General features: G+C 48.3%; 1 protein-coding gene across 1 annotated transcript; it reads right to left on the bottom strand.

Annotated features, from left to right (window-relative positions):
• Window positions 1-1861: 1861 nt before the first annotated feature.
• Window positions 1862-26375, bottom strand: ALOX5AP (arachidonate 5-lipoxygenase activating protein). Its single transcript, XM_047723079.1, has 5 exons — window positions 26194-26375; window positions 19417-19516; window positions 12993-13063; window positions 8627-8708; window positions 1862-2334 (listed from the first exon to the last, which is right to left on the bottom strand). Exons 1-5 carry the CDS (start codon window positions 26261-26263, stop codon window positions 2172-2174), a joined length of 486 nt encoding a protein of 161 aa, XP_047579035.1. The 5' UTR covers window positions 26264-26375; the 3' UTR covers window positions 1862-2171.
• Between the last annotated feature and the right edge of the window lie 1103 nt (window positions 26376-27478).

The following is a 27478-nucleotide window of genomic DNA, read 5'->3' as shown; positions in this document are numbered from 1 at the left end:
AGAACTGAGCAATCTGCTTGCCCTGAGCATCACACATGAATCACATTGGTCTAGACATCCCACGGGCCAGATTCCATATCTCCATTCACTCCACTCCCCAAGCAGGCAACTCAGAGGGAGCTGGGGAGGTTTGGCCCTGGATTTGTCTCCTTCTTCCTAAGATTATGAGCATCCTGAGCCTTGAGGGGTGGGGGGGCGTCAAGACGACTCCTCTATTATTACTGCTCACCTCAACTAAAAGCTAAGTCCTCATGAACTGACTCCCCTTGTAGGAGCTGGCTTCTTCCTGTCATGTGTCCTGGACTCTTGATCATACCCATCTATCCTCTAAATTGTACTCAGTGTCAAGGGACACCATCTGTGACCATGGCTGGACCACCATGAATCTATCCCCAATTGGGAAATGGCTCAACACACATATTTTATTAAATATCGCCAGCCAGTGACTTCTGAACTCATTCATTCATTTATTCATTTGTTTGATAACTGGGGCCCCCCACAATGGGCCTGACATTATCCTAGCCTCTCTGAGTTCCGGCACATTTTAAACTGAATTGATATGGTGGGTGCTAGGCACGACTCTAGCACGTAGAGACACCAACCTAATCCTCATGCGGCACATGGAGGATTCTTAAGGAAGTCGACAAAAGATTCTTAAGAAGTCTGTTTGTCTATAGGAAGGAAAGCGTGGGGTTTTTTTGTTGTTGTTTTTTGGTTTGGGGTTGTTTTTCTTTTTCTTTCCTTCTTTTTCATTTCTTTTTTTTTTTTTTGCATTTATCCACAATTTATCCCATTAAAGCATAGAAAGAAAACACATCTTAATCCCATAAAACTCACCCCCACTGTCCTCTACAATATAGCACTTTACAGGACGTCTGTTTGAGTTCTAAAATAGCTTGAGACAGGATGCCTGCTATGTGACAGTCTCCAAGCTTGGCACAGGAAAGGCAAAATAAATAGGACATCAGAGATATTCAAGTACAAATGATTTAGTGGGGAAGGGTGACAGACGCTAATAAACTTCTTTATATTGTAATATGGCTTTGCTGCGGTTGAGATGTTCAGAGGGTGTTGTAAGGTCAAGAGCACAACACCAGGCCAACCTGGAGATAAGAAAGGCTTCCTGGAAAAGGCCAGGCTTCAGCTGTGTCTCTCCTGGTTTTTTGTTTTTTTTTTTTTTAAGATTTTTATTTATTGGGGCATCTGGGTGACTCAGTGGGTTAAGCCTCTGCCTTCGGCTCAGGTCATGATCTCAGGGTCCTGGGATCAAGCCCTGCATCGGGCTCTCTGCTCCTCGGGGAGCCTGCTTCCTCCGCTCTCTCGAAGCCTGTCTCTCTGCCTACTTGTGACCTCACTCTCTCTCTGTCAAATAAATAAAAATTTAAAAATCTTTTAAAAAAAATTTTATAAGATTTTTATTTATTTATTTGACAGAAAGTTCACAGGTAGGCAGAGAGGCAGGCAGAGAGAGGGAAAAGCAGGCTCCCTGCTGAGCAGAAAGCCCAATGTTGGGCTCGATCTGAGGTCCCTGAGGTCATGACCTGAGCCGAAGGCAGAGGCTTAACCCACTGAGCCACCCAAGTACCCCATCTCTCTGGTTTTGTTTTGTTTTTTTGAGTGCTATTTAGTTGCTCATTAAGAAACTTCAAATAATACATGAAGATATAAACCATAGAGTAAAACTGACCCCAAATCCCTTCTCCTCAAGATAATCAGAGTTGACATTTTGGTGACTGCCTTTCTAGCCCCGTGTGTGGGTAAAAACAGTGTTCTTCCTATTATTATATGGAGGGCGAGGAAAGCAGATCAATTGTTCACATGTAGCAACAAACCCACAAAAGACTCACCCAGCAGCCTAAAACATGCCTCTGCATTTTATTTTAGGAACACATAAGTGAGACAACAAAACATCTCCAGAAAGCCGGCTAAGTCAAGAAACATACAGTAACTGGTCAGAATAAGAGATAACGGGGCCACTGCCATTCTCAAGGGGCGGGGCAGATACAAAGGTATTTTCTTCCAGGGAAAACATGGTTAACTCAAGCTGCGGAGCCCAGATGGCCATTAGATTTACGGCTGTCTGAAGAGGAGCTACAGCTTTGCAAGGGCTGAGTTATGACGACTTTCGGTATTGATCCAATGAGAGCGCTGACCCTGCCTTCAGAGAAGAGTCAGGGGATGAGAAGCAGCGGGGAGATGGTGGTGCTTACTGCCTTTATGTAGTTCTCGAAGTCACTTCCGAAAAAGAGGATGAGGTAATAGTTGAATACACCAGCAAGGGACATGAGGAACAGGAACAGTATGATTCGTTTCCCAAATATGTAGCCTGGCGTGCTAGAAGAGAAAGAAAACTGTAGAAGCAGCAAAATGACACCAATTTCACAAAAAAAAAAAAAAAAAAAAAAAAGTTATCATCTTTGAGATACATGGGGTTTAAATTAGAGTTCCTTTTACTCCATATGCTTCGTAGGAAGAATGGGAGTGTCTCCGGTATTATTCGTCACTGAATGTATTTCAAAACCAAGCTAAAAAGACTAGACCCCAAACCCCATCATGGTTAGAGCTCTGCTGGGCAGCTTCTTGGTGCTCTCCCGATTTCCCCGACGGTGTGAAGGTGGAGTGTTCTGTCAGCTGGTCATCAGGCATGCTGACCAAGGATTTGGAACCCCATTGACTTGTCAGACCCCTTCTGCGGCTTTTCCGCTCCAGGAAGTACCAGGGAAGCCGTGCTGGCAGTGGGCTCTAATGAGGGACCTAAGTACCTCTATGGGAGGGGTACTGGTTTCAGTGAGCCAATAAGGCTAGAGGAATCTAAAAGGTGCTTGGGTGTCTGAGAGTTCAGGCTCGGCTCCTGAGGCTGCTTGGGAATACCATTATGTCCCTGCTAAGGAGAGCGTGGCCCCTAGCGATGGAAGATGGGCTCTTACATTGTAAGTGAATGGAGGGGAAAGAGCTGTTTTAGTGCATTCATATTCTTCTCTCGAAGGCTCTAAATCCTAAACTGCTTAGGCAAATCAGCAGCTGGGGTCAGGAGGCATTTCCCCAGTGATATGCGACCGCTTAATTGTACACAGCGGCTGCCCGGGCCTCCCTCTGTTCCATCCTCTGTGACCGCTGGGGCTGGTTCCATCTATGCCAGCACTCGCATGTTCGGGAAGTCCAGCCAAATGGCTCGTTAAGGATGTTAGTAACGACCCCGGCGAGGGGACTCTTTGGTAATCAAGACCGCTCAACAAGAACAGCCAGCTCAGCTAAACAGGTGAGTGGGGGCTGCTGAGCCTGTTTTTTGACATAATCAAGAGAGAGCACAATTCGTCAGGTTCAGTGTGAGAAATTGTATCTTTTGGAATTGGACCCCAGAGGTTCATGCTGTAACTCATCTCTTTCCTGGGCCAGGAGTGTGAAAACCATTCCACAGTTGACTGTCTAATTTCCTTGCTACTCCAAGTGTGGTCCACAGACCAGCAGCATCCACTGGGAGCTTCCTGGACATGCAGAATCTCATGTCCCTCCCTGGATTCACTGAACCAGAATTGGCATTTGGACAAGTCCTCCTTGACTCACAGGCCATTAAAGCTTGAGCGGCATGGCTAGCTGCCCCTACCACTGCTCCTTGGCCAGCTGTGTTCTTCTTTCCTTGGTTTCCTGTTTACAGTCATGTTCATGAAGTGAGACATTCTGTCTCTTTATTTGGGAAGAATATTTGACTCCTCAAGGGAGCATTATGGGCTGAATTGTGCCCCCCCCATTCATATGTTGAAGTCCTAACCCAATACCTCAGGACATGATTGTATTTAGAGACAGTCTTTAAAGAGGTAATTAAGGTAAAATGTGATCACCAAGGGGGGACCCTGACTCAAAAGGATTGGTGTCCTTTTAGGAAGAGAAGGTTTGGACACAGACACACACAGACGGAAGACCATGTGGGGACATGGGGCAAAGATGGCCATCTGTGAGCTGAGAAAGGAGGCCTCAGGAGAAAACGAGGCAGCCAACACCCTGATCTCAGATTTCAAATCTCCAGAACAGTGAAACAATCCATTTCTGTTTTCTGAAGCCCCCCGTCTGTGGTACTCCATCATAGTGTTCCCAGCAGACAAATACAGACAGTACCTGCTAATGCTGATAAGGAAGTCAAGGAGTCTAAGTAAGGGATATTTTCTAGCCAGAGAACAGAGGGTTCAGAGAAATTAAATTGTGAAAAGTCAAATATTGTGGTGGCTCAGATTTCTCACATGAATGAGGCCACCATATGCTCATTACAGAAACAAGAGAAAGTGATTTGCAAAGCTGTTTCAGAACGTGCTCGAGATAAATCTGTGGTGAAGGATGAAATGGCAGTGCCTGCTGCTGAAATTGTGGTGTTCCTGACTTTGGGCAGCATTTTTCAAAGGCCTCGGGGCAGATCGCCCGCAAAGAGACCGCTGCCTGGTACCTCAGCAATCCCCAGACCATGGGAAGGGGGCTGGAGGCAGGAGCTCTGCGCATGCGCGTCACCTGCAGGGCTAGGAAGGGTGAATGAAGGTCCCCAGCTCCGGCACTTCACGGACTTCCTTTTTCAGTCTGTCAGGCTTGGAGACGGGCTGTGACCCTGGGAGGTGAGCACGGAAGGACCTGCCCCAGGCTCTCGCGAAGCTCAGGAGAGTGCAGAAGGAAGAGCCGGCCACCTGCTGTCTAATCAGACTTTGAAACTGAAGGCATCTCTTTTATTGTTTGTAAAAGGTGATACATAGTTCCCCCTAAATGGGGTGGGGAAGGTCAGCATTAAGTTAAGCATCTGAGGGATCAGGCCATTTCCATCTGCGACTTCACTGAACCTCGGACCTACTCCATGCCATGTTGCTAACCTATTTTCCAGGTGGGAAAACAGAGCAGATGGGTTGAACAATGTGCCTAAAGGTCACACAGCCAAGAAGAGGCAGAGTGGGAATTCAAACTTGTCTGTGTGAGGCTACAGTCCTGCTCCTTCTGCTTTCCTGAGGGCTCCTTCAGATTTTGGAGACTAGGATTTTGTGGTCAGTTTTGAAGCAAACGTATCCCCCCTTCCAACACACACACACCACACACACACACACACGAAACCTACATGAAAACATAAAAGAAGCCTTATGACAAACGATTCCCTTTCAAAGGTGCCTAAAGCTTCCAGGAAAAGGAGCTGTGGCATGAGACAGGTGAGCCCAGACATCAGGCACCTGAGCTCCAGCCCCAGCTCTCTGCTGTGGGCAAGTTGCTGAGCTTTCCTGCCTCACACACAAAAATATATACATGATGTGGGTAGGAGAAGAAAACTCTATGGTCCCTTCTGGCTTTACAATTAGGTTCTTTTCAATAAAGAAATGCCACTTTAAACCTAATAACTTCTAAAGTGAATAAAAACTGTAAGGCCCGTGAGAGAAAGATACTGCCTCAGTATCTTTCTCTCACGGGCCTTACAGTTTTTTTGTTCACCCACAGTTTTACAGTTTGACAGTTTTGTTCACCCACATACCTCCAATAAATCAGGCCCTCCATACATTTTTGTCAAATGAATCACTCTTAGAAAAGAGGCATGAACAGCCTTCAGTGTTTACCAAATTGTGTGTAGAAGTTGTTAAAAATGTATATTCCCTGGGCTCCCACCCCAGAGATTCTGATTCCATAAGTTCAGAGTGGGGCCTAGGAATCTGTGCTTTTAACAAACATCCCAGGCAATTCTGGTGTCATTGGTTGCTGGGTTTCACTTTAGAAACACCAGCCTTGATATCCCTAGACTCACCCCAGGAGTCTAGCACTGGTGAAGTAACCCCATGGTCCATATTTGAGGAAGCGGGGGCAGGGATTCTAAAATGTTGACACTAAGGGGGAAAATGATTTCGATAGAGTAGCACTTTTGAAAACTGTGCCCCTAATTATTTCTATAGGTTTAGTCTTTTGGGTACTGCCCCTGACTCCAGCAGCCCCCGGGCCTCTGTCATGTTCATTATCATCTCAACAAAATGACTTAGTATCTCACTGGGTGCAGGTGGTCAGTATTTACTACACGGATGGGGAGTGAATGAGGACTGAGTGAGCAATCAGGGAAGGTGGAGTTGGTTAAGCTGAGTTTGTTGGTCTCAAGTGTTGCCAATCTTTGCCCTCTGAGGGACAGGAAGAGAGGGCAGCCTAGTGCCAACCAGGGAAGGTAGATAATAAAAGGCAAGTAGTCTTTAATGCCAAAGAGCCACTGAACTTAGGCCAGATGGTAGCTTAGAATGAAAGAGGAAGAAACTAAAATTCGTCCTTAACTGCGTCTAAAGATGCTACAAACTACCTAATCAAGACAGGGAGAAAGGGTCAGGGAGTAGGATGTAGGACTGAGACTAGGAGCCATAAACTTCTGGGGAGGGTGGGGTGGGACAAAGGAGGGGACTACAGAATCCCAAGAGGAAGAAGCTTTGGTGGGGGAGATATATCAAGGAATGTCATGCCTACCCAATGGACCAAAAAGGACACTAGAACTTCTGATGCGGTTGGGGCCAAAGCAACTTCTACAGAGGAGCAAAAGATGATTGCAAGCCCAAGGGAGAAATTCCTGGAAGGGTCCAGGGTCCTGCTGAGCAGTATCTTTCACTGTTGGCGAGCCTAAGAAATAATCAGATCCCGAAGACATTAGGTGGTGAAAGCCTCTGCAGAGTCCACGTGTGACACAGCCCAAGGAAAGAGGTGGACATCTGTAGTGGAATCCACAGTGGAAGGGTATCAGCTCATAGTTTCCAGAAGGCAGAATTGAAAATCCTCTTGGATCTAGTGACTGAGGCTCTCAGGCTGACATCCACCTCAAGCTATATTTTGGTCTAGATTAGGATTAGACATTTCATCTAGTACCTATCATTTCTATTGATGACAATAGCTCAGGACCCTCTATTCGGAAGTAGTGTGAAGCCATGTTTGGTCTCCGCAGGAAAGGGTGCCATGATGGATGACTAACGAAGGCTACGCATGCAGGAGAGGTGAGAAGGCTCTAATAAACACAGACCAGGGTATGGGGGCTGGTGGCATCACACCTATCTCTCCCGGGGGACACCAGGCCAGCATTTAAGAGGTTAGGCCACTCGCGTTTCTATGAGGTCCGGGGAAATCAAATTGTTCTAAGATTTTAAGTCTCTATCTTATTATTTTTGCCACCTTGGTTCGTTCCCTAGTAGTGATTACCTTGAAAATGAAAAGAGCCCGTGGGTAAATGAACACATTTTGTCATGCTCCACAGACTGTCTTAGAATTAAAGCAACTTTAAGATCTCAGGCAAGTGATGACAGAGAAAGGGAACAGGGCCTCGGCCAGACCTCTGAGACTTTGGGGAGGAAGACAGGGAGGCCCAGGGAACCAGCCCAAGAGAGTAGAACTCCCCCCTGATTTCACTGATGGACACTCCACCTCTCCTCCACCTCCTGACAACAGGTGATCTCCCCGGCAAAGGCAGAATAGAGGTTTTCCATGGTGGAAGAGGATAAAGAACATCATTTATGACAGTGTTGATAAGGATAAGAGATATAACGGAATTGTGGTTTTCGAGGATAAATTCGAACGCCACCAGAGAGGCATGAAGAAGAAATGAGCCCTGGAAAGAATTGCTGGAAGGAGAGCGTCCTCCGCGCGGCAGCTCACCGTCAAGCCCACCCTCCCTCCCTGCTCCCCCCAACCAGCCATTTAACCTCACAGGCTCCCAAGGTCCCCAGATGACAGTGCTTTCACCTGCCGACCTCACGGGATGTCAGAGCCTTTGTCACCGCTGAAGGATGCTATCTGAGCGGAGAGCCCATTAACCACTACAGAAGGGTGCTGTTGTGAGAGACAGAGAAGGATGTGAAACCAGACAAGGGAGAGAAATGGAGGGGAAGGCTGGAGTCCCCGTAGGGGCGGCAGCCTCCCAGAACTGGTAAGAACCAGCCTGCCTCTCGGAGCCCTCCTGGTACCTTAGGAATTCTAAGGAACTGATGGCAGACTAGAACTCGAACGTCTCTTCTGTAAGTATCCTCATTTATTTTATGAAAATCCCGACTTCCCAAGGCGGGTGTCGTGAAAGTATGTAAGTGCTGTTCCGGAGCCTTCCGTCTGGCAGCGTCTATAAGCAATGCAACGGGGACGCTATTCACAGACTCCATCCTTTGCCTGTGAGCGCGGACTATTTTTGCAACGTTCTTCCTGCTGGTCCCTGGAAGATCTGTTACTCAAGAGAACGTCTCACAAGGTGCAAGCTTGAGCTCTCGTTTCTTGAGGCAGACAATAAAATGTTTCACTCCCCAGAGGCCTTGGGAAGCCAGACACAGAAAGTCATTCAAGGCCCAGACCCTGAAGGGAGGGCGTAGAGGGTGTGGGGTTGCAAAAATGCGTGTGCGGCGCGTGGCGTTAAAGCATCCTTTGTGAGCCCAAGACCATGTGGAGGAGTTGGCTAGCGGAGGCACGACTCCAGCCCCCCAGCTGCATTTGCAGAGCCCTCAAATTCAGGGGGTAAAGGATGACGGATGCTACTAAGCCTTCCCCCTCCGGCCCCAAGGGATCCCACCTGAGCCTTAAATCTTAGGCAGAATATGGTTGTGAGTGGTCGCTCTTCTTGCTCAAAAAGCATGACTCACACCCTGGTTCTGAAGCAGTCCCGGTGGCCTACCTCTGAGTTCTCTCCCCCAGGTAGCCGACGAAGTACTTTTGCCTCACGAACAGATACATCAGTCCAGCAAAGGCAGCGGGAACTAAGCGGAGAAAGGGAGACGCAGTGTGAGTTTCACAGGTGCCAGAACGTGCTAAGTTTACATAATATTAACAGTCACGGCACAGCTAATATTGGTGGCAAAATCTAGCCGAAGCATTGGGTTCCGGTAGTTGGGGCCGATGGGGACTTCAGCAAAAAGCCTAGGGCTGGTGGAAACCTAGAAGTGATAGTACTGTTACTTTCTATTGGTGTCATGGTACAGTTTACAAAGTGTTTTCCTGCTCATCATCTCATTTGAATCCTTTCCACGTGACCAGTATCATCTTTTCTATTCCAGAGGTGACACCTGGGGCTCCAGTGGTCAAGGAGCATGTGTAAGATCGTCAAGGTGTGTGTGTGTGTGTCTGTCTGTCTGTCCTTGTGGTCCAGGGCAGGGCCTGGGAGAGCCAGACCTGAACCCCAAGCCTAGCCTAGGCTGGCTCTCTTAACAGCATACCCTTCCCCTTTGGGCCTCCAGGCAGTGCAATGCTCAGCCTTTTCTGAACAACTGCAGCCAATTCAGAAAAGATCTCTGGTGGGGGTGGGGGAGGCTGGGGGGCGGACACAGTCGATTGAGCATCCAACTCTTGATTTCAGCTCAGGCCGCCATCTCAGGATTATGAGATCGAGCCCCATGTCGGGATCCAAGTTCAGCCGGGAGTTTGCTTGAGATTCTCTCTCTCCCTCTGTCCCTCCTCCCACTTGTGTGCCCTCGTGCGCTCTCTCTCTCTCTCTCTCTCAAATACTCTCTCTCTCAAATAAATAAATCAATCTTTGGGGAGGAAAAAGATCTCTAGGGAGGAAGACTCCCTTTGCCTTCTAGCCCTGTAACAACCATGAGGATCAGGAGTCCTGAACCTTGGAGTTGAGAGTTAGAAACTCCAACCCCACAAGAACTACTATGATCAGGTGCTAACACTTAACTCATCCTACGTCTGAACAGAGGGCTGACTGCAGCTTTCCTACCTAGCAGGAAAACTGGTGGGGGGTGAGATAGGCCCATGGAATGGGCCCTCTGGAGACCTGCCCGCATTTTTTGAAGGCCAAATTGTGTTGACAGAACACTTTCTACATGCCAAGCATTGCTCCGGGCTCTTTGGGTCCTTGGGTCTCCAATCCTTCAGCCACCTGATGAAGAGCACATTACTGTCCCCATTGGGCAGATGAGGAAATTGAGGCCCAAGGAAGTCAGTTTGCCCAAAGTCGCTTACCAGACCAAAAGAGGACAGCCACCTTTTGCTAACCATCATCTCTGTGCTCGGCATAGTGCCTGGCACACACTGGCTTTCAAAAATGGTCTGTTAAATGAACTCATAAAAGTCAGGTGAGCCGAGGAAAAGCTTGTTAAAAAGAAAACCAAAATGGCATCACTTAAGCCAAGTCCCCAGAGCGGGGCTTAATTCCTCAGCTAACTGCCGTTTCAACTTCCCTGAGAAAGGCGGTCTTAACACATAGTGAGGAATGTTCTGAGGCGAGCCAGTGAAGTAATCGGCCACGTGGGCCCTCTCCTTCCTTCAAAGGAAGATGAGATAATCTACGGGATAAGCGCCCCCCCCCCCCCCCCCCCCCGCTCCACACACACACAGACACAGACACACACACACACACACACACACACACACACACACTCCTCCCTCCCTCTAAGGGAAAGAAACCTTCCCGGAACAGCCCTTTTTTTTTTTTACTAACAACTTTCTTGCCCCACCCTCCTTCGTACAAAAGCCTTCCACTTTTTTTTTTTTTAAAGATTTTATTTATTTATTTGACAGACAGAGATCACAAGTAGGCAGAGAGGCAGACAGATAGAGAGGTGGAAGCAGGCTCCCTGCAGAGCAGAGAGCCCGACGTGGGGCTCGATCCCAGGACACTGGGACCATGACCTGAGCCGAAGGCAGAAAAAGCCTTCCACTTTTACAACCCCTGGGAGCTCCCCTCTCTTTGCTAGATGGGATACTGCCAGATTCATGAGTCCTTTGATAAAGCTAATTAGATCGTCAAAATTCACTTGGTTGAATTTCATTTTTTTAACAAGGTGGGATTTTAACTGTGTTTATATAATTTCAAAGCTCTATTATCACCACCAGCATGGCACCATCAATAGTAACATCTACTGGGCTCCTACTATTAGGCTGGACTGTAGGAAATTGCCATGTTTGAGGATCCTAAACAGTCAGGCATTGGCAGGTGTATATGGTTCGGTCTGATCTCTGCCATGCAGCCTGTCAGAGGCTTTATGCACACAGTCTCACTTAATCATCCGGGGAACTCAATTACTCCTGCTTTACAAATGGGGAAACTGAGGCCGAGGAAAGCTGAGTAACAGCCAGGAGTCACAGCACTGGCAACAAGTGTCCTCAGAACGATCTCCGGTCTGTCCTTCTCAGATCCGTGTACTTGCCCCAACTCCACCTTGCCTCCCCAAATACTAGTGTCATGTGCCAGGTAAAGCACAAAAGGAACCGCTTATGAGGTTCTGCTATTATCTGAAGGTCACAAAACTGCCGTAATTTACAAGCTGCCCCGGACGAAGTCTTTCTTGGTTTGGCCCATCTGGACGGCTCCACTCTAACTTACTAGCCCGTCTCTCTCTCAATGGGCCGCGAAACCGAACAAGGGCTGACAGGAGTCAGGGACGGAAAATGGCTGTGCTCACTGCCCTCTTGCAGAGGACACAGTGTGCCTTGCGGACCCAGGCTGCGCGGAACAGCAGGAAGGCACGGTGGGTTCGAATCTGGACTCGAAAAATCTGAGTTTGAGCAAGCAACTTGTCATTCTGGGGCTTGGGCTCCTGCTCTGTAAAGTGAAGGATCTGGGCTGGAAGGATCGCTGAGGTTCCTTTTGACTAAAAAAATTCAGGAATTTACTACAGTCATAAGGAATGATGATGATTGAAAAGGGTTTACTGACGCTTTCATCACCTAGCAATGCCAATATTTGCTTTGGCTGAAATGCGTGGTTTCAGGGCTCCAAAACACCTTTCCACCCCCTGTGTATTAATCGAGCTAGAACATCTCGAGATTCATCTCTATCAAGTGTCATCTAAGACATAAAAGGAATCGTAACTCCTCATATAGGCATAGTTTGACTTGATTTTTCAAGTTACGCCAGACGTGTTTCTTCTTTCACTCAGGATAGATAGTGGTAAATAAATAGTGAGTAATGACAGCCTTATGGAGCACAGAAGGAGGCCACATGGTGTCCCTGAAGGAGTTTCTGCTGCCATCCCTCACCTCCGTTCCCTGTCGCTGCACCTGACCCTTTTCCTTCCTGGCCCTTCTCACTCTTGGTAATAATTTATCCATCCATGTCTTCCCTGTGGTTCCTCTCACCAAGTGTCACGTGCTGCATGGCCATCTCTTTATTTATCACTGTGTGTCCAAGCCCAAGGCTTGCCATGTAGAAGGTGTTCAATGTATATGCAGTAGATAACGTGAATAATGCAGAAGGATTCTTATGAGAAGTCCAGGAGTTAGCCCCACAGACCTGGGCTCTCATCCTCGCTCCACGTTCACTCACTGAGTGACCTTGAACAAGTTACCTTATCTCCCCGAACATAAGTGTCCTCACAGACACTAGAGGGAGATAATATCCCCTCCACCTCCTCTATAAAGTGGGCGAGGATGATAAGGATCCCCTAGCCCCTCAGAGGACACCAGTGGCCTTAGGTGCGCACCCTGCGGGGCCACGGTGTGGAAGCTAGCCAGGTCACACCAAGCCTCTGTCAGGCGCGATGCCAAGCTCCAAAGGCAACCAAAACCTGACTCTGGTTTCCATTTCATTTTAAATCAACTCTGGGAGTCAACCTGCTGGAGTCGGGACTGTGGGCTGCTGATAACCTGGGAGAAGGCTGCAGACCTGGAATCCAGCCCGCAGCTCTGCAGACACACGCCCGGCAGAGGACCGCCACGCTGGAAGCTTATTAGCAGACGCGCGGAGTGACAGCGGTCCCAGAATAGATCCCTCAGGCGCTCTCATTTATAATGCCCTTGTATCTGAGCGAACGATGCTTAAGGATTCTGAGTCACATTTAGCCTTAAACCACCCTTGTCGGCACAGCCGCTCTCACCCAGCCACTGGGGAGCAGGCATTAGCCATGCATAATCGCACCCACCCCTGCCGGGCACACAGTGTGCCAGAAACACCACCCCCCGGGGGTTCTCCCCTCACCGGGCTTCACAAGGCAGAGCTGGAGGTCAGGCAAAGTCTTTTCAACAAAACGCCTGCACTTGAACCCCCTCAAAATGCACGTTTCAGAAAGGGAACACCACAGAGAAGCCCCAGTTACCTTGGCTGCACAGGAGCCCCGCAGTCCAGAGCACGACAAGGAAAGTGGGGTATGCATCGACACAGTTTTGGCTGTAGAATAAAAAGAAAAACAAGGAGGAGAAAAATCGGAAAACATGTTATTACAGGGTACTTGGAAAATCACCTGAAACCCCAGATTGACAATCACCATCACATATGAGGCGCAAACCCCATTCATAATCGCACTTACATCTACCCGTAAGACACGGCTGCCCCATCAGAAATGGGCAGCGGGACGAAGCAAACACATGCTTGGAATCTGTTCATTCCCTTTCTCCGTGAAGCCAACGGGAGACTTGGTTTCTTGATGGATTCATTTTGGCAGGGTTCCTGCTCCGGGCTGTGCCAAAGTGCTTCTTGGAATTGAAAAGTGAGCAACACAGACAGCAGGGCTGTGGCAGCTGTCAGAATTAGGGGGAGGGTGCAGGGGAGAGGACTTCAACTCAGGAAACCTTTGTCAGCCGCACAAGTCAGCGCAGACCCACAGGCTGGGCTGGGGAAGCGAGAGGTAAGCTACAAGCATTAAGAGAAACCAGGGTCGACTCAGAAAAGCTGGTGCCTAGGAAGGTCTTTGGCTGGCAGTGCGATCGCAGCGTGCGGGGCTCAGTCCTGGCTCCTGTGGAGGGGTTGTCATCTCACTCCAGCCACCATGCTGTTGTCTTACAGGTCCATCTCCCACAAACTCACTGCGGTCCCTGGAGGGCACAGGAGTGACTGCTGGCGTTTTCTATGGCTGCTGGAACCAACTCAGCGGCTTCAAACAAGACAAATCGTGAAGAGGTCAGAAGTCCAAAGTGGGTCTCACCAGGCTGCAATCAAGGTGTATCTGCACAGCGGCAATCCTGCCAGGGATTCCAGCCAAGAATCCTTTTCCTTGCCTTCCTCAGCTTCCGGAGATCACCTGCATTGTGACCCCCTGCCAACCCCAAAGACAGTGATGGCCGTTCGCGTCTTCCTGACACCGACTTTTCTGCCTCCTTCTTCCATATTTAAAAGAACCTTTGTATTACACTGGGGTCTTCCCAGATAATCCAGAATACTCTCTTGATTTCAAGGTCAGCTGGTTAGTGAACTTAATTCCTTCTTGCCGTGTAACAGAACCTATTCGTGGGCTCCCGGGGTCAGGATGTGAATGTTTTGGGGGGCCTTTTATTCAGCCTACCACAGCGACTCTCATTTTCACATGAGAAACCAAGATTTGGAGAAGCTGAGTAACCTGCTCAGCATCACCGACCAACAGGGTAGCAGAGTCAAGATTCACATCCTGCTCAGTCCAGCTCTAAAACCAGGTCTGTTCGTCTAGATCAGGACCACCGATATACACATCCATGGAAGAACAACCTTCAAAGACGTGGAAGCATGAAAGGATGGGAGGGCAGAGCAACGGGGTGGAAAGGGCACATGACTAGTGTTTGGTCACTGCCCTGACATCCACTAGCTGTTTGTCAATTGCAAAGCAATGACTTTGGACTTTGTTTCCTTACCGGAAAAAACTAAGAGACTGATAGTAGCTCTAAGATCCACATAAGCTTTAAGAGTTGGTGCTCTGGGCGCCTGGGTGGCTCAGTGGGTTAAGCCGCTGCCTTCGGCTCAGGTCATGATCTCGGAGTCCTGGGATCGAGTCCCGCATTGGGCTCTCTGCTCAGCAGGGAGCCTGCTTCCTCCTCTCTCTCTGCCTGCCTCTCTGCCTGCTTGTGATCTCTCTCTGTCAAATAAATAAATAAAATCTTTAAAAAAAAAAAAAAAGAGTTGGTGCTCTAATGAGAGTGCCCGAGGGGTGGTGCCAGGCTCCGCAGGGTCAGAAGCACCTGGGAACTTGCTAGAAATGCAGATGTCAATGTCCGTCTTGGACCCACAGAATTAAAACCTCCCAAGGGGGGGGCGGGGGGGACAGCAATCTGCGTTTTAACAAGACCCTCAGGAGTCTCTGAAGCATGCTCGAGTTTGAAGACCACTGGTCTAATTTAATTCAAACCATATGGGTAAAAGCAGAGATGCCATTTGCAAAATATATTCAGCCTTTTATCTGAATTCTTTCCTTAGAGTCCTTCATCAGGATCCTCCTTGATCTCGTTCTCATGCTTTTCCTCCTAAATCAGCTGTGAATTCTTGTTCAGACTGATAGCATCTCATGCCTCACTACTACCAACGAGAACTCTGGAATGAACAACCCTTGGTCCATCCCCTGCAGACAACCCAGAGAGGATGGGCTGTGTCCCTGGATATAGGAGTCTTTATGTCCTTCTGATGATCAGAAGATCCTCTAGTGGAGAAGTCAATGAAATTAAAGGTAAGAAAGCAGTGTAACCTATCCTGGGCTCTAGGCACAAGGGAGAGAGCAGAGCTCTGCTGGCCTTGCCAGGTGCCTGGGGTTCACTGTGTCTAGTGCACACAGTAGGAACTCTGAAGTTCAGGCGGCAGAACAAATTTATTATTTGGGATGAAGTACTTAGTGAATAAACAGGTCCCATATACAGCATGGAGCACAAGTGTTGTATCTATTACTACATATCAGAGGCACAAAGCCACAGCCTTGGAATTCCGAATGTGATCCATTTCCCAGTTCAAGAAAAAGTAGGAAGACATCCTTTGAAAATTTATTAATACCAAGCTCTCTCCTGCCTCCTCATTCTCATGCTTCTATTTTGTTTGTTTTTAAGTACTGGCTTCATCTGGGTGATACAAAATTTATTAAAAAAAATTCTTAATTATCTAAGGAATTTGCTCATTAGAATGGTATAGTATTGTGACATTGACTTAGTCATTCAATCATTCTTCCTATTGTCTCAAGTCACCTTGGTCTCCAGGAACAGTGGTCTGTCTGGAGTTAAATGAATCTCCCCCAACTTTAAGAGAATGGGTTCCTCCTTTGGATTTCCAGAATATACCCAGAGTCCTGTTCCTCACTCTGACTCAAACCAGTCCTTATCTGCTCCAGGATTTCTGACACATCTTCTACCCACAACTCCACGCAAGGTGCCCATCCCTGACAGAGGGCCACCGCTGGGCTGAATTCAAGTAGCTTTGGTCAGTGACGAGGCTGTCCCTGGAGATGGAGCCTAACAGATGCTCACATGGTCTTTAAAGTCATGAAACCTCGGTCCACTCTCTAATCAACTGCTGAGTGAATGTGGGTACGTTTCTTAGCCTCACTGAGCCTTGGTTTTCCTCATCTAGGAGAGGTGAGGGGAGACATTAGCAATTACTGCCCTGGCTTGTGAAAATAAAATGAGATGAAGCAGTATCTGACTCATAATGAGCTTTCAATAATTGGTAGCTATTGACTGCTCCGATGTCTTCCTTCTTATAGTCCCTGGTAGAAATGTCTTTCCTGCTGACAAATTATCATTATTCTAAATTTTCTTTTGTGGAGAGTTTTATGCCATTTTTTCTGTAAGACAAAATTGACAAACCCATCTTGGCTCTCATTTCTTGAGGTCTAATTCTGAGGTGCTTGCCAGATTTGTCAACAATTCCCTGTGCTGCATTCAATTTGATGCATTACACTATCACTGTTTCATAGAGAAAAGGACATGTATTTTCCCTTTTGTTTTTCTCCACCTTTGGGAATCAGATACTGACATACTTACATGGTGTGTTGTTAGTTTGGATTAACTTAAGTAAACATCACTAATAATCGTAAATTGTATCACTACTAATTAATATAATCAAGGCAGGTCTATCACCTTCAAATTATTTACAAGCCCACCCCACTTAGAAGGGAGGCTGAGGGGGATTTTGAGTGGTGCAGAGGAGAAAGAACATTAAGGTGGCATTACCGAAAATGTATTTTGTGAAACACTAAACCCTTGATAAAAAATGCTTTGCAAAAAAAAAAAAAAAAAAGGGTGTGTATCTGTAATTTAAAAAAAAGACTTCCCTTTCTTAGAGAACTAAGAATCGCAATGTTCCTCAGTACATTAAAAGTTCTCAGAAGTCTTGCTGTCCAGAACTTTCTCTTGTCTGTAACAGGTGATACCAGCCCATGAACTGGTAATCTATGGAAAACATGTCAGAAAATTACACTTCTCCAGAGACCCCTCTCCTCTCCACAGCCTGTGTTTGCCTGGCCTCGTAGGGAAGAATCGTGGACCTGTTAACTGAGCTTTTCCTCCAGAAAATCAAACTTTGCTCTAGCTGTGCTCCCTCCTCGGGGAACAGAGCTTTGAACTGTGTTTTATACACCTGAACAGAGAGTCACGGTTAAGATTCTTTTTGTCTCTCAAACCCTGACTCCGTTCTGCCCTGGTGGGTGATGGGTGATGGGACAGACCATTAACCGAGGCCAAATTGGAGCTGATGGGCCACACCTCACTACAATGTCTGTTTACCAACTGCCCCCCAAATCCATCTGTATCCGTCAGCAGTCATATTTTAGGCTGAAAAATATGCATCGGGCTTTTCAGTCCACCAGCACCATTTATCCTGTTATGCTAGTTTTTCTCAATAGCCATGGTCTGGAAACATTTATGATCTCACACCCCATCAACCAGAAGATTTGATCACACAACCTTGTGACAAGTATAATGCACACACAGTCCACTTTCAAACTGTGTATTAAACATGAGTAAAACTTAATTTCTTAGTTTTTAGATAGCGGGATTAAGTACATGTTCTTTTCTTTATGCAAATCCCTGGTTCAACAAGCACCCTCTTTGGTGCTTTTGGAGGTCTCTAGACAAGCTACCACTGGAGAAGAAATTCTGCTGGGCCAACCCATAACCCCTTGCCTGTAGCTTCCTGGCAAGTGCAAGCAGACCAGGCGTCCCTGGCTTTTGCCGGCACACAGTAAGTAGTGGGCATCCCCAGTCTTTCTGCCCTTATATAACCACTACAGGCACACCTAGTGCTTGCTGCTAGCTGGGTCGGGGAGGAAGTGGTCTTGGTAACAGAACCACAGCGCTGTCTGGGCCAACTTCATCTTACAGAAAATTCTTTTTCTCCACCTGAGCTCCTACCTCTCCACAGCTCCTTCTTTTCCTCGTTCTTCTCACTCCTCTGTTGTGGAGATAAAGTGGTAAAGATGCATGGATCGGGGGAGCTGGGCTGTGGCATCCATACCACGGGGACCCCTGGGCAGCAAAAATGCCCCACTCCTCTCCTCTGGCCACTTCTTCTGTCAGGAACCCCACACCATTGCAGAACTTCCAAACCACCCTTCCAAATGACGCAGGGCAGCCACCACCAAAGGGCACTTCTGCAATCTGGGGGCTGGCCCCGGGGGACTGATGTGAGCACAGAGCTAGCCCACCCCTAGGGGAAAGGGCAGACACTGAACCGCCTGGCCTGCTCCATTTCTTCGTTGCTGGCAAAATGGAAACCTAACTTCATACGCTGAAGGCTCAAATGTTAAAAAAAAAGACATCCCTGGAGGTAGTTCAGCAAAGGATTTCCTCGAGATCCGACTGCCGGAGTGACCCTGGCAAGGACTGCTTAGGTGGAGAGGACCCAAGAGAGGGGGAGGTCTTGGAGGGCCTGCGGATACTCAGGAGCAACTTGAAGGCCCAAGCCCAAAAACAAAGGGCCCAGACAGGGGGAGGGGACCAGGATATCAGCCTGCAGTGATTTCCTTAGGTGTCCACAACTGCCCTTCTGGAAAGCTCTCTGGGGGCCCTCAGAGTCACTTCTGAGTTACGACTGAAGGCCAGCTCCTTAGCCAGCTCAGAGCTGAAGACTTCCCCTCTGACCAGCCCCTCTTCACAGGCACAGAGAGGCAGACAGGCCACTGCCTGAAACTACTGTTCAGATATATTCTGCATAAAGGAAAAAATTAACGTTGGAATAACAGCCATCCAGATTTGCATCCCAAATAATTCCCGTCTCCTTCACTGAGCTGTTCAGGTGTCTTCAAGCAGCTTTTTTATTCAAAAGTAAAGAATGAGAAGGGGAAGGGGAACCAATTGCACAGTTCCCCCCTTCTCACTGTCCTTGTTCTGGTTGCTCAAGGAAACCAGGCCTTATGAAAGGTCCTGCCACACCTCCACATATGTCCACTGAGTAGGACACAAGGGGCAGAGCCAGCCAATGAGTAACGGTTGGTTTTCATGGTAGTACCTGTGGACTAATTCCCCCGGAAATTGGTAACACTCTTGACCACGCTGGCTCAGAGTTTCTGGAACCAGGGAAAGCCGTGGCGATCGCACGACTCCCCACTCGCACCCCTGGTACGCCCAATTCTTTCTTTAAACACTAGCACTTATGAAGATGACAAAGGGTCCCACAAAGCCATCCCCACTCCCACCCCCAGCTAAACTTCAACCTTCCCGGGGACTCTGCCTCCCATGACACTCTGAAGGTTGGCCCAGACATTCAGGTCGCCTCGAGAGTGGTCTTCACTCTGGCAAGGAGCCCCCTATGCCCAGGGCCCCACTCTGCTGGTTTGCAGTATCAGGGTTTGGACTCACTTGGCAGTGTAGACCCGCTCAAAGGCAAGTGTTCCCGTCCTCTGGAAGCTCCGCCCATTGTGTGTCTTGCTTTCATGCTCCACCTTGTGGGCAAAGAACCCTGGCAGAGGGAAAGGTTTGGATCTGGTTTATAACACGCACGTTCATGAGCCTGGCATCCCATTATTTTACTAGAACATTTAATGTTCCCTCTGTGTGCCCTCCAAACTGCCCTAAACGTCTTCCATCAAATGCCACTTACCAAAAATTCATTCTGCCGCTATCTCTACAAATCACTGCATTTGGTGATGGTGAAGCTATCCAAGACACAGCCCCCCACTTTCAAGGACTTTTCAGGTGAAGGAAATAAACACACAGAGCAGAAATTGTACTCTAGTGATTCACATGAAGACAGAACTGACTGAGAACATGAAGCCATCGAGGGTCCAAGAAGCAACTTAATTCAGTGTTGGGTTCACAGAGGAATCCCTACAGGCGACCTCTAGGGTAAGATCTGCAAACAAGTAGGAATTAGCCAATGAGGTGGAGGAAGCAACAGAGGAGATCACCCCACTCGAGTGCGATGGAATGTGCAAAGGCACAGAGACAAGAACCGTCTTTAGTTTGCTGTCTGGCTTACAATGGGGGAAATCGAGAGCAGGGAGTGGAAACTGGCAGAATTACAAATGAGGCCAAAGAGGTAGATGGTGAATTGTTCTTTCAAATACATTTTTCTTTGTGACTTGCCATATGCCAGACCCTTAGCTTGCATCAGAGAACAAAACACACCAAGAACCTTGGCCTGAGGAGCTTATGTACCAGCAAGGGTGGGAGAGGAGACAGACCATAAGACAGTGAACAAAACACTTATATTAAAATTGCACAGTGTGCCAAGCCATGGACAGAAGAGCAGGCAGAGCTGGTAAGGATCCCTGTGACATGCTTCCAGGGTGGGTGGAGTGAGGAAGCAGTGAGCCCAGTCCCGAAGAAGAGGATCATTGAGAAGTGCTTTCCGGATTTAGCAGCGTGACTGTGACCTTGATGAGAGCCATGTTAAGAAAATTAGAACTTATTCCCATTTCACGAGCAACAAGGGGTTTCTGGCAGGTGTAAGCTGAGGAATGGTGTTAAGCAGAGAGCTTTCTGTCTTTTGCCAGGTCAGGGTCTACGACAGGGGGAAAATAAGAGGGAGCTGAGTAGGATGGCTATGGGATGTGAGGGGTGCCGAGGGGCCAGAATCCCAAGGGTTTGTCTATAGATTGGGGCATGGGGTGGGAATGAAGGTCTCTATCTCCTCCCCTCCCCCCTGCCCTGTGATATTCCTTTACTCCAATTTTGAGAATATCAGGGATCTTACGGGATTCCTTTTCATCATCTTCCTATCAGTTTCCTCAAAAAGATGTCAAACGGATGCCTTATCAAGCGTGTCTATGAATAAAAGCTTGCCCTGGTTTTCTTTGGGGCAAAAGTACAGCCCCACCCTAGCAACATGCCTGTCTGGAACAGAGCTATGGGGCCACTGGTCTGAAGGGGGCAGCGGCCAACTCTAGGCTCTCCAGCAGACGTCTGACCTCTGCTCCCTTACTAGGCATTGCGCCCACGGCTGCAAAGTCGGCAGTGCTGTCCCCACCTTATAGACAAGGACGCAGTGACTCAGGGAGGGCTGATAACTCTCTCAGAGTCACTCCACTGGGGAGCAGTGCAGCTGGGGATTCAATTCCGGGAGCTTCTGGGGGTGGTGTTTTCCCCATTGCTGTCACACTGAAGCTCACCACGGGGTTTCCATCAGCCACACGAGGCATAAGTACACATCTGTCTGTTCTGAATGTCTCTTCAGACCACAGAATACGGTAGAAAATTCTTACCATTGCCTTTCCAGAACCCAGTGAGACGGCCCTTGCCTCTGAACATGACGCAGATATTAAGAAAATCAGAGGTCATTTCCGCCACCAGCCATACCACGTGGCTGTACTGAGTATCTGCCTTTCTTCTTTCTCCCCTCGCTCAGAGGAACTAACCCCTTCCTCTTTGCCAGGGCTTGCCCTCTACCTGTGACCTTGAGCCCATTCCTGCCACCCCTTCAGCCCTCTGTTTCATTGGTGTTCTCCCCATTTCCTGAACCTTCCCTCTCTTTCTTCCTCCATCTCTTGACCCTGGAAACAGACTCTGATCTTTCCCACCCATCAAATGAAACTAAAGCCAGCCTGCCTCATTCCACTAGGCTCTACCTCTCCCTCCTGCTTAGCTAAACTTGAAAGAATTTGGCTTCCTTTGCCCACTCCTCACCGCCCACTCACACCCCCCATCTCCCACGTTATCCTCCATGGTGTCACAGAAACTTCTCGTGCAGAGACCATGAGCAAGCTTATCTTGGCCAGCTGTGGACGGTAGGCCAAACCAGAGAGAGAGAGAGAGGGAGACAGAGAGCCAGAGACATGGAGAGAAAAGGCTGCAGGCCATCCCTGAACACCTACCACACACACTGGGCCCCCGCTGGCTCGGGTGTTCTACACAGTGCCTCCGACCAGCACATATGGAAGTTATCATAGCTCCACTTCTCTGTTGAGGAAACTGAGAGCCAGAGAAGCCAACTAACTTTCTCAGGATCACATAAAAAGATCTGGAGAATTCAGCTAAGCACAAAGTTAATAGGCACCAGCAGACAGATACAAGTGTTAAAAGCATAACACGCCCATGATTATTTTCACAGAATTGCTGTCTGGATCCCAGGAACTGTTTCCCTGGACATCAAGCATCTATCATCTGCATCTTAGAGAGCACAGGGCAAGATGGGAGGGAGGGGGCAACCCAACGACAAGGGACCCCGGAAAACAAGTCAGCTGAGAAGTGGTACACTGAAGGCAGGATGGTACAGCTGACTCTGTAAATCTAGAGGCAGCAAGCATAGTCCAAGCTTTTCCAGAGAATAGAAACAGGACCAGTGGATGGAAGTTATAGGGCAGTAGGACTTCTCGAGGGGTGTGCATTTGAATAAATGTATCTGAGGCAATATACATAGCGGAAGCGTCTACATTTTGGAAAGGGTTTGAATCCCAGTCTCACCACTACTGAATCTAGGATTTTCAACCAATGGTCTAGCCTCTCCGAGCCCCACATGGCTTCTCTGTACAATAGGAATAATAATAGTGTATATTCCATAGGCTTCAAGGATCAGTGAGGCATTATTGCCAACACAAAGCTCTGTGTTGGCAATAATACCTCAAGACACCCAACGAGGAGAAAGCAAGCTAGGTAGGTTGTGAACTCTCTAGCACAGGAGGGGAAAGCAAGATAGGTAGGTCATGAGCTCTCTAGCACGGGAGAGTTCAGGTAGGAGCTGTTGAGAATGGCATGAATAAGATTTCTGCTTTGGGGCACTTCATGAGTCCTGTTTCTAGAGCCCATTCAACCCTAGGTTGGGTTGTGAGGTCTTCCAATATGGTGCCCATGAGATTAGTTAGGAGTGTTGGTGTTGGGATAGGAGTACCAGGGATGGTGTGGGAAGGTAGGCGCTCAGTACCAGCTCTATATCCTTCCTTATTGGTATTCTCACAAACCCTTGTGTCTGTGGGGCCATGATGTCTCCCCCACTTCTTGGCTTCACGGTAAGAAGAGAGTGAAGGAGAGAGGATGATGCCAGTTCCCACCACCTTTCCCTAAAACCAGAAGGGCTGTGGGAATAGCTCTCCTGCTGGAGGACATCTTTTCTCTGCTATTGCTGTTCAGACTTCCATGCACCAGGCTCAGTGCCCTTCCCCCCAGCTCACCCTCTCCTCTCAATCTCATTAGCTTGGCTTCCTATGGAAATCACTTTCCCCAAAACTGTGTTTTTTCAGGTTTGCTGCATGTCAGCGCTGCTGGCACCTTGGCAGGAGAAGCTGGAGGCTCTCTGGATGCTATTCATAGGAAACGCCTCTATCTTTACTCCCTGGGAAACCAGGCTTTGGTGGTTCTGGCCCAGCTCTCTCGGAACGATGTATTTTCAACTCGTTCTGTGCTTCCAAATCTGTGTTTTGCTGGATCAAGCTGGAAGAGGACCCCAGGTTCAAAGATCTTGATGACTACAGAATGTTTAAGAGTCAGAGGAGGAAGTTCCCCCAGGCGGGCTGGGCTGTGTGGCCTCTTCCCAGGAAATGAGGTTCACACAGGGTACAGAGAGCACAGACCTTGGATATCATCATGGACACAGGTGGATAGGACCTCTTTGTCTCGGGACAAAGACAAAGCTTGTGGCACCTGGCAACAACATGTAAATATTCCTTAAAACTAACAGGAAGGGCTCAAAATGACATTTTGCAGGGCAGAAGGAGAGAGGCACAGTTTTTGCATATTTTCTGAACTCTGTAAGGAAGACCTATGGTTGCACCATTGCAGTTAATTAGAATTGCAAAGAGAGGCTCTGGGCATGCACTTGAAACTTTGTGTTTACCTGGAAACTCATGGTGCAAGCAAGTACAGATGTTCTATCCCAAGTCATTGGAATTTTCCTTGTTCCCCAACATGGGCACATTTTACAGTTACAAATAAAAGGCAGGCCTCACACAGTGGTCTCAGCATCACATGGTAGTCGGAGGTCTCTGCCTCAGAGGGGAGAGTGGCTAGGCTGCTTCTGCGGCTTCAAAAGAGCAGCCGGTTGTCCCTTCCCCAAGCAAGGGTGTGCCTGAGCTCTACAAAGTCACCCTTGGAGCCATGTTGCCCTAGCGGCTCAGGGCGGGTGGGGGAAGGCAGAGGATAAGATGTGGCCACCATGTAGGGTCTGCTCAGCCTGAAAAAGTCTCCAGTCCAAAAATGGGAGCTCCACTCAAACCCATACTTGTATCTCCCATCAGGGACCCTCCATCCCACTCCTCAGTTGGTGGACCTCTATTAGCGAGGCCACTGGTGTTCTGTCACTATCTATCTGAAATGGCCTGTCAAAAGTCAAAGCCCTTAGACTGTGGTTGTTAAGACTCAGACATTCAGCCAGCTATAATCTCTCCTTCCGTACTGTACCAAGAAGACTTAATCTCACTCCCAAAACCAATTAGGAACTCACCGTCCCTCCTCAAGTCCGATCAGGGTTTGTTCTGCCGCTAGGGGAAAAAGCCCCAGACCCACTCCACAGACCAAGGGTGGGTTCTGCATCTCCAGGGAGATGAAGAGACTCTGTACTCATAACAGGACCCTCGGCAGCCTCCCCCAAGTCAGCTCTGCACTGAGAGGGAGCGGCTCAGGGTGAGCGCCAACCCTCCAACTAGGTTAGCCCCATCCACACAGGCCATGGGAAGGTCAGTGCTCCCCAGTCCACTGGCATTGTCGGCTAAGGTGATGCTTATCGGGGAAGAGCCAGAGGGGAGACCCTACACAGAGCTGAAAAATCACTGCCCACCCCCCCACCGCCCCATGCAAAACTGCCTGCACAGACACCAGAAGGGTCTTTGAATTCTTTCTGTTGACCATGGCTGGCCATCTGTTCTCACTATCTTTTCCCTTTCTGGGGGTCTGCACCAGCGCTGTCCCCATAAAGCCAGGACACTGCCTGGCAGACACTGCCTGGCACGGCGGGTCCTGCGAGGCGTATGCGGGTTGAATAAATGCATCTCTGGCTGATATGCAAGACCAAGGGCACTCATGGTCCCTGCATGAAACAGAAATGGCTTGAGGAACGGCAACCTACACAATCGCTTTGCTCCCTGAGCAACTTGATGGCGTGGATTTAGTACGAAAATGTTTGGGTCAAAAAGTGGCCAACTGTTGTTCCATATAGGAAACCTATGGGGAGGATGCAAAGTTGGGCCTCTCAGGTGTGGGGAGGTCTCAGGGGGCCTTACTCTAGGGTTCAGAAGCCGAAGCCGAAGCCTCTGTCCACATTCGAGCTGGGAGAGGGTGCGGGGAAATAACAGGATATCCCAAATTGGTTAAATACTCAAGTTTCCCAAGTGTGACAGTGTGGGGACATGCAGTAATGACCATTAGGTTACAGCAGCTGCCCTTAGTAATCACTCTTCTTTTTTCCCCTGTCTTAATAAACTACAAAACATGAAGCCACTGGAAATAGTTCTCAAAACGGTCTGTGGCAGTCTTAACTCAGAAGTCTAAAGAGAAAATTCTACACGGTCTTGTCTTTTTCAGGTCTGCGTCCCTTACTTGGTTTTTCAAGTGCCAGTGCGGTTAATGGAAATGCAAACCCCACACAAGAAAAATGCTTCCTCTCTCTATGTAAATATATCATGCATAGGAAAAATGCTTCAAAACTACATTGCCAGAAAAAAAGGAAGTATTACAAGGGGGAAAAAAAAGAGCAACTCATAGATAAAATAATGGTAAGGTGATTTCTCCCTCCCACCTTCCAAATTCACATTTCTTTTCTTTTTAAGCCTACAGGTGACAGATAATCTCAGCTGTATTGAAGTCAGCCCAGCTGCACTTACCAAAGCCCAGTGTCTGAGTAAAGATGTACTTTACTTTCCCCGTCTAGGCTTCTTGCCTCCTGCCCTGTCTCCAGTCACAGTAATTAATGGTTAAAATGCTGCTCGCAAGACACTTCAATCAGGGTTTGGAGAAAACCTCTAGGTTGCTGACCTGGTTCTGCAAACACAGTTAGTCACCACCATTAAAGTGAAGGGAATACCAGCAGAAGGAAAACCCCCAAAGGCATCCACACACTGATACATTCAAAGAACAAGAAACAAATAACGAATAAGGCAAAAGTGGGCCAAAGTGAGCCCAGATACAGAGACCCGTGTGAGCCTGACTTTATAGCAACAGGCAAACAAAATCTGCCCTTGGTCCCCCTTATGAGTAAGGACCTCCCCTTACCGTTCTGGACTACGCTGATGAGGGTGACGATGGCCAGCAGGATGATGTTGCCCACGGCTTCTTGATCCATGTTTGCTTTGGGCTCCCCAGGGAGGACTGCTCCCGTCTGGTGGCGGGCGCCCAGGCCTGCGCCGTGCAGAAAGGGGAAGTGAGGGCCCGCATGCTGTCTTTCATCATTAGAATTTCTGAAGGTCCCAGCACAGTTACACAGTGACTTCTTCTTTCTCTCTCTCCCTCTCTCTCTCTTTTTTTTTTTTTTTCACTAGCCACCAAAGCACCCTGGCTCGTGTGACCTGCCAAGAGAAGCAAAGCTTGGAAGAGAAGCAGGAAGGGAAGAAAAAATGAAGCTTGGGTTTTATTTATAGAGCATCCAAAAGATCTGGGTTTTGAGTGCTGCCTTTCTTTTCTTGAATTCCCAGGGGAAAAAAATGGAATACTTCACATATAGCAGGGTCCAGGGTGACAGCCACGTAATAAGGGCTGGATGAATGAATGAATGAATGAAGGGGAGGGGGACAAGCTGACATCTCCATTTCAACAGAAAAAAAAAAAATGCAACAAGAGAAGTAAAACTAAACCAAAGAATTTAGATAAGGAGCAGAAATGAGGATATGGATGACCCATAAGGAAAACTTCCAAACGGGCAGTGCTACTAAACACCGTTGCTGGCTCCCCAGAGGTCATGGTTGAGACGCCTTTCTGGAGTCTTTTCAATGTCATGGTAAGAGTAGAGAGAAGGGGTAAAAGTGAGCCTGCTGGGTAAGGTAGGTGGTTGCCTGGCATTTTCCAGGATAGCTTTCTCCGTGTAAATGGCAGTTTCTCGGAAGCGACACAGAAAATGCAAGATTTCCTGCAATCTTCAGCCCAGACTCAACAACTAGTTGGCAGTGATTAAGAGGAGCTTTTCTTCCTGAGAGCATGAGCCACTAAGTTGGTGACAGCAGGGAACTGGCAGCTTGAGCGTCCTCTGTTCAACGGAGAGAGACAGAGGTCCAGGGAGGCGCTGTCCGGAGCTTGGACACGTGGAGGGCTATGGCAAGGGCCGGCCAGACAAGGTCTTGACCCTCAGGAGTATTCTCTGAGGGCCGGGGGCACTCTGCCAAGTACGATGTCACAAGATCAGCTTGGTTCGGGGCTCAGCACCAGCCAGATTTGCATATTAACCTTGATGAGATCTTATTTGTACAGGAGATCTGGTAAGTTTCAGTGGCTGCTTAGGTCCCAGGAGATAAGGTGTCTGACCCTGGTGAAGAGGCAGCCTTTCCATCATAACTAAAGACAATGC

Source organism: Lutra lutra, chromosome 3, assembly GCF_902655055.1.
Source record: "Lutra lutra chromosome 3, mLutLut1.2, whole genome shotgun sequence".
NCBI lineage: Eukaryota > Metazoa > Chordata > Mammalia > Carnivora > Mustelidae > Lutra > Lutra lutra.
The sequence above is the reverse complement of the archived record's forward strand: the minus strand, read 5'-3'. Positions and strand labels throughout refer to the sequence as shown.

Coding starts and splice junctions, on each gene's coding strand:
- ALOX5AP (XM_047723079.1), bottom strand. CDS start 26,263: ATGGATCAAGAAGCCGTGGGCAACATCATCCTGCTGGCCATCGTCACC. Junction 13,064..19,416: donor GAGCGGGTCTACACTGCCAA/GTGAGTCCAAAC, acceptor TTTATTCTACAG/CCAAAACTGTGTCGATGCAT. Junction 2,335..8,626: donor CTGGGGGAGAGAACTCAGAG/GTAGGCCACCGG, acceptor TTTCTCTTCTAG/CACGCCAGGCTACATATTTG.